The sequence below is a fragment of the Mustela nigripes genome, chromosome 2 (genome assembly GCF_022355385.1).
Source record: "Mustela nigripes isolate SB6536 chromosome 2, MUSNIG.SB6536, whole genome shotgun sequence".
Classification (NCBI taxonomy): Eukaryota; Metazoa; Chordata; class Mammalia; order Carnivora; family Mustelidae; genus Mustela; species Mustela nigripes.
This window is the reverse complement of record NC_081558.1, coordinates 10,899,983-10,907,272: the sequence shown is the minus strand read 5'-3', so window position 1 is coordinate 10,907,272 and position 7,290 is coordinate 10,899,983. Positions and strand designations below refer to the sequence as shown.

Genomic DNA, 7,290 nt, shown 5'->3' with positions numbered 1-7,290 from the left:
CCCTTGCTATTTTTATAAATCATGTATTTCCTTTCACCAATTGTGGATATAGTCCTTTCACTCATATTTCTAACAGATTTTCATACATTAAGGTGTCTTGATATCATAAATATATCACTCTTTTTTTTTCTTTTGGAGAAATTGGTTTTTGCTGCTCTATTAGATCTTCTGGGTATTGAACAGATATATTTAGTGTTGGACTGCAGCCAGAACCACGGAAGCTTTCTTGTCATCCCAAACTCTCAGAGAACAAAGGATTTAGAATAACTTTCTCCCTCCTCTTCCTTTTCTCTTCCTTTTGAGTTTTTTATACATCTATAAATATAAGAAAAACTGGTCATATTAAAATGGAGCACAGAGTTATAAGTTCATGGAAGTCTTATCAATGGGGATTTGTGTACTTTTCTATATCTGTTAGGGTAATGATAATATGATGTTGAGAGCTTAACTAGTATTATTTCTTTTCTAAATATTACAGCTTGAGGTTGAGAAGAACCTGGTAGTCACATGGCCTAGGAGTCTGTTGTGTGCCAATATGGGACCCTTAAAATACAGACTCCAGGATGTTAACTTGGAAATAAGGAAATTTCTATTGACAGGATTCCTTGGAAACAAATTAATGAAGTGCAAGGAACAACCATATGGATGAAGAACTCCCTGTGTCTTGAAGTCTCACCTCCACTGGGGAGGCTACGTCATTCCTGAACCTTCCCTGAAACCTCCTCTCATCATACTCCTTCCTGCTGTTCTCCTGACCACACTGGTTCCATTGTAAGTCCTGGATATCTGGTGCCTTCCACAGGGCCTTTGCACTGTCTCTTTCTCCTGCAGGACACACATGTCGCCAGATAACCTCATGTCTCCTGTGCAGTCTTGCTTGAAGTCCCTCTTCAAATGTCACCTTATTTTAGGTCTTTCAGAGCTCCCAGGAAAGATAACACCCCATCCACTTTCTTTCATGTCTGCTTTGTTCCCCCACAAGTCATTGTAATTATAGCATTTCTGCCATGTTATGAATACCCACTTGTATTAAAATTAATCATGTTTTCCTAATTTCTAATCAACACAACAACCATATGGAGCCAGGCAATGATACCCAAATTACAGGATTTCTTCTTCTGGGATTATCAAATGATCCAGAACTGCAGCCCCTAATTTTTGGGCTTTTCCTCTCCATGTACCTGATCACTGTATTTGGAAACCTGCTCATCATACTTGCTGTCAGCTCTGACTCCCACCTTCACACCCCCATGTACTTCTTCCTGGTCAACCTCTCCTTTCTAGACATCTGTGTCATTTCTACCATCATCCCAAAGATGCTGGTGACTATACAGACACAGAGCAAAGTTATAACCTATACAGAATGCATCAGCCAGATCTGTTTTTCCACACTCTTTGCAGGCTGTGATGACTTTCTCCTGGCTGTGATGGCCTATGACAGGTTTGTGGCCATCTGTCACCCCCTGCACTACACAGTCATCATGAATCCCCACCTCTGTGTACTACTGGTTCTGATGTCCTGGATCATGAGTGTCCTGAATTCCTTGTTACAAAGCTTAATGGTGTTGTGGCTGTCCTTCTGTTCAAAAGTGGAAATCCCCCACTTTTTTTGTGAACTCCATCAGATGATCCAACTTGCCTGTTCTGATACCTTTATCAATGACACAGTGCTGTATGTTTCAACTGTGCTGCTGGCTGGTGGTCCCCTTGCTGGGATCCTTTACTCCTACTCTAAGATTATTTCCTCCATATATAGAATTTCATCAGCTCAGGGAAAATATAAAGTATTTTCCACCTGTGCATCTCACTTCTCAGTTGTCTCCTTATTTTACTGCACAGTCCTGGGAGTCTACCTTAGCTCTGCAGCTACCCAGAGCTCCCACTCAAGTGCAGTAGCCTCAGTAATGTACACTGTGGTCACACCCATGCTGAACCCCTTCATCTACAGCCTGAGGAACAAGGACATAAAAGCAGCTCTGCTAAGATTCTTTAAGCGAGCAACTATAAAAGGCACAATTGTCCTAGTGGTGAAGAAGTACCCTTGATAGCAGGGCTCAAGGCTATGTGTTCTGTATGAATAAATGTGCTTGTGTCTTGCACATAACAGACCACCTGGATCATATGTACACAGGCAGGCTAAGGAATGCTGTTTGTAAGATTTCTGCTGTGGGAATAACCTTGGGAGCCCAGTTGTTTAAAGTATACTATCTGGCTTCCATGTCCGAACTGAAACTTCTGGTTTGGACACCAAGAGCTACAAATCTTGTCTCCTGCCCCTCCTCCTCCAGACTAGGCGGATCCCCCAAAATGCAATCCAAGGTGAAAGGCAGACAACATAGCCCAGGCTCTTTGAAAATACAGAAACATGGTAACATGGAAATGCAGCTTGTTCCAAACAGCATGTGGACAATGCAGATGTTTAATTTCAAACCCTATTATTCGCCCTATGAATGTGGCCTTTATGAGGATGGTCAGCTGAAAGTCTCACCTGGGAACTGTCCAAGCCTCTCAGTCAGGACTCCAACTTGGCTATTTCCAGGGCCTTGCCCAGCTGATGAGGTTGTATTTATAAATACTGGGTTTAATGTAACTTTGCCTTATTCTCATTTATTGCCTACTATTTCCTTCATCTAGGTGTATATTCCTTTCCTCTCATGTCTCTGTTAGGTTTTCATAATAATAATAAAGTTTTCTCCCACTTTCTTTTTTGAAAGATTTTATTCATTTATTTGAGAGAGAGAACACAAGAATAGGGGGACAGGGGCAGAGGGAGAGGAAGAAACAGTCTCCCTGTTGAGCAAAGAGCCTGATGCAAGCTCAACCCGAGGACCCTAGGAGCATGACCTGAGCCAAAGACAAGTGCTTAACCAACTGAGCTACCCAGGTGTCCTCCTTTCCTGTTCAAAACCAAAACATGGCTGCTATAAAACTTTCATGTAAAACATGAGATTTTTTTATCAGAATGAAATAGAATCAATTCCTATGTATTTCCAGAAATTTCCACTTCTTACAATTCAACTTCACTAAAGACCATTATCATATGATTTCACTCATATGTAGAATTTAAGAAACAAAACAGAGGATCAAGGAGGAAAATAAAATAAGATGAAATCAGAGAGGGAGGCAATACATGAGAGACTCTTAACTATAGGAAACACTGGCAGTTGCTGGACCGGAGGTGGGTGGGGAGATGGGGTAACAGGGTGATGGGCATTAAGGAGGGTATGTGATATAATGAGCACTGGGTATTATATGCAACTGATGAATCACTGACCTCTACCTCTGAAACCAATAATACATAATATGTTAACTAAATTGAATTTAAATAAAATAAAATTTAAAAAAATTCAGCTTCTCTATACAATTTCAGAAAACTCTGTTTACTAATCTTTCTGCATTGTCCAGTATACATACAGTTTTTCCCTTTGTCCATTTTCACACATTCCCACAGTTCTTCCCAACCCATTCAGAAATATTTAAAAACTTCCATATCATTTACAGGACCACTTTGATACCTCAAAAATAATTTCTTTTCAAATGACATATATCATGCCAAGTAAAATTTCCCTATGTCTTCCCAAAGGAATAATCATGAGTTCTCTTATTATATAGATAAAACTACACTTGGCATCTAAAGACATTTATATAATTTCACAATAGAGGAAAACACAAAATCACAGTTTTCATGTTGAGTCTGTTGTCATTCTTTTTATTCCTTAACTGCTCTTCCGAATACATAGACTATATCTTCATCCCCTTTAAGCCTCAGCCTGTAGATAGTGATGGTATTGGCTAAGAATGCCTGCGACACTCACCTGGGCTTACAGTACTTGTGATTTTGCCCTGAGCTGATGTTATGAGTGAACTGTCCTTTGTCACTATTATTATTGTTATTGATATTGTTAACATATAACTGACACATTGCATTAATTTCAGGTATACAAAGGAATGTTTCAATATTTGTATATATTATGAAGTGAACAGAGTAAGTTCAGTTAAATCCATCACAATATACAGTTATGAACTTTTTTTCCTGATGATAATGGTCAGGATTCCCTTTCCTAGCTACTTTCAAATCTACAATACTGATTTGTTGTCTAGAGTCACTGTGCTGGACATGACATCCCTGTGACTTACTCATTTTATAACTGGAAATTTGAAGCTTTTGACACTTTTTCCCATTTCACCCACTTCCCACCCTCTAGCTCTGTCTAGTGCCAATCTTTTCTACATATTCACAAGCTTGGTTTAGTTTTGTCTTGTTTTTAAGATTCCACATGTAAGTGAAATCATAGTACTTATCTTCTGTCGCTTTTGCCAGCAAGAACGACCAGGAGACACGGAGTGACAAGCTTGTGAATCTTTATTGTTCTCTCCTTACCCGGATGTTTACCCCTATTTATATCCCCTCTCCTCCAATCAGCAGACTGTGCACGTGAAAGGAAGCATGATCAATGCTTAGCATGATAGAAAGCATGCAGTGTCCATGGGCTTCCTGTTCTGGGCATAGCCAATCATCTTTCAGGTGGTGCGCAGGTCCTCTGCTTGGCCGCAGGCGCAAGCGCCATGTTGTGTATTATGTACGTAGCTGCCCCCGACAGCTCCCCCTTTTTTTATATATATATGTCAGAGACCATGCCTGTCTTAGGTTGCTGATCCTCACCTTCCATGCTTACCCATCATCAGGTACTCCCCCTGGTCGAGGAGCCCCTGTCTTAGGTTGCTATGGATGTGGGACCAGTCTTACCTGTCTTTGACTACCAGTCCAGCATGCTGAGCCATATTTGGGGGGAGGTACCAGCCTCGAGGGCCATCATAGCTTATACAATCATTTCTCATTGATGTCGTTGTTGGCGGCCTAGACGGCAGAGGTATCTTAGCATAAATATAGACGCTCCCACCATAAGGGCACAAAATACCCCTATGCCTGCCCATTCCTTCAAGAAGGACAATGAGCTTTGGAAAAATTTTATCCAGTCTCCCACAGAAGCCAGGGACACTTTGGTGGCATTTAAGCTTACAATTTGGGATCTAAACAGCCGTGTCAGGTTATGAAATTGGGAGGTCCAAGTCTCACTGAGCATTTTCCCAACTCTCTAGAAATATTGGCAGCTTGGGTGAAATTATGATACTCTACTGGCATAACACAGATTCCCTTCATATTGCTTATACATCCCTCAGCCAGAAGTCCCTCTAAAATGTCCATTTGTTCTTGTATCAAGTCCACTCTCTGATTTACAATTAGGACCCCTGCATGTAAGTGTCCATTGATTTGTTCCTGGGTAGCCAATGCCTCTGCTAGTTGTCCTGTCACATTGCTGAGTGCTGCGGCAGTCCGTACAGATGTAGTCAGGGCTATAGCTGCTGCCGTGGCTGCAGCTGCCGAAGCTGCTATTGCAGCCATGATTGCGGCTGTAATTCCAAAGTCCCTTCTAGGCCGCAGCAACACAGGCAGCTCACCTGTGTTAACCAACACCGGCATAGGAATGTATGTTGGTATTCTTGTTATCAAAGCAGAGTCCCCTGTTGAGCTGTTCCAACATTCAGACAACCAGCACCTGTCACCCAAGGCACACCGGTAGTAGCACTGGTGGCGAAGATAGGAGGGAGGATTTCCGACTCATTTGTCAGTGGCATCGGGACAGGCCAGGCCTTCACCAGCGCCCACATCTGTTGTTGGCTCGCCTCTATCGTGCTGTCCTGGTTCAGGATCATCACCATCGTCATCCACAGGCTCCATTGCCACCATCCTCGTGAGCCTCTCAGGAACCCACACTGGAGTTGCAGCATCCTGTGGAAAAACACAGAGAGATCCTCAGTGCCACCGGAGCACTGGGTCTGGGCCTTTCCATATCCCAGTAAGGATATCTTTCCATTTAACCATCATCTGTGACTGCTTATGCTGGCCCCAGTGCCTTTCTGCGGCAGACAGGCCATCCGTATCTAGCGTCAGAAAATTTAAAATAAATGTTACTAAATTGGTGAGATCTCTGGGGGTGGTGTATTCTTCCCCTACTCCCCCTCTTTTTATTTTTTGTAATGTGGTCTTGAAGGTTAAGTGGGCTCTTTCAACTATTCCTTGACCTTGTGGGTTATAAGGGATTCCTGTGCTATGTTGAATACTGTAGCAGGCTAAAAAGCTCTTAAATGTTTTAGATGTATAAGCAGGCCCATTATCTGTTTTCAAACTTTTAGGTACACCCCAGCATGCAAAGCTTCATAAACAATGGGTTATTACGTTTTTAACATTTTCTCCTCTTAGTGGTATGGCCGTTACTATTCCTGAGCAAGTATCTATGGACAGATGCAGGTATCTCTGAAGTCCAAAAGATGGAACATGTGTCACATCCATCTGCCACAAATGATTGGGGAGCAGGCCTTTAGGGTTAACACCCCACGAGGGCATTGGAAGATGTACAGAACAATTACCACAGCTTTGCACAATCTCCCGCGCTTTTGCTCTGGATATGTTAAATCGCATTTTCAAGGTATCAGCGTTCACGTGCCATTTTTGATGATAGTGCTTTGCTTCTTCTATAGTACAGCAGAGATCAAACTTAGCATTTGCATCTGCCAAGTTGTTACCTTCTGTCAAAGGTCCAGGCATCCCCAAGTGAGCTCTCATATGGCCAATATAAAAGGGTGCATATCGGGCTCTTATAGCGCTCCTTAAGTCTGATAACAATAAGGAGATGGGAGATTGAGATGGAGAAATAATAGCTGTTCCTATCGAGCGAGTAACAGCGACTGCATATTTGCTGTCTGACATTATGTTGAGGGGTGTGTCGGCAAATGACTGTAGGACCACAGTAATTACCAGCAATTCTGTCCTTTGTGCTGTATTTGCTGGTACCACCACAGGTGTTACTTGTCCATCTATAACATACGCACCCATTCCAGCTTTGCTACCATCAGTGAAAACAGTGGTAGCTCCTGCTAAAGGTTCTAAGAGACATACCTTTGGCCATATGAAATATGTTTCTTTACAGAAGTCAATTAGAGGATGAGAAGGATAGTGATTATCAAACTTTACAGGGTAAGAAGTTACTAAGATAGCCCAGTTATCATTGGAATTTACAAGGATATTCATTTGACCCTTATCATAGGGAATAATGCAAGTATCAGGTAATCGCCCAAGAATGCTAAGACACATCCTTATGACTTTGGCAGTTAAGCTAGCAACAGCATTTGGACATGTAGTAGTAGCACGGGAGAGATTATGTGGTAAGTAAGCCCACTGTAAAGGCCCTCCTTGCCATAGCACTCCTGTAGGTGAGCCTGGCGATGGAA

General features: G+C 42.2%; 1 protein-coding gene across 1 annotated transcript; it reads left to right on the top strand.

Annotated features, from left to right (window-relative positions):
- Positions 1-1,076: 1,076 nt before the first annotated feature.
- LOC132010379 (olfactory receptor 7A17-like) lies at positions 1,077-2,045 on the top strand. The gene has a single exon (XM_059388254.1). It carries the CDS (start codon positions 1,077-1,079, stop codon positions 2,043-2,045), a length of 969 nt encoding a protein of 322 aa, XP_059244237.1.
- The last annotated feature ends 5,245 nt before the right edge of the window (positions 2,046-7,290 follow it).

Bases quoted from the DNA above. Each gene is read 5' to 3' on its own strand.
- LOC132010379 (XM_059388254.1), top strand. From the start codon at position 1,077: ATGGAGCCAGGCAATGATACCCAAATTACAGGATTTCTTCTTCTGGGA.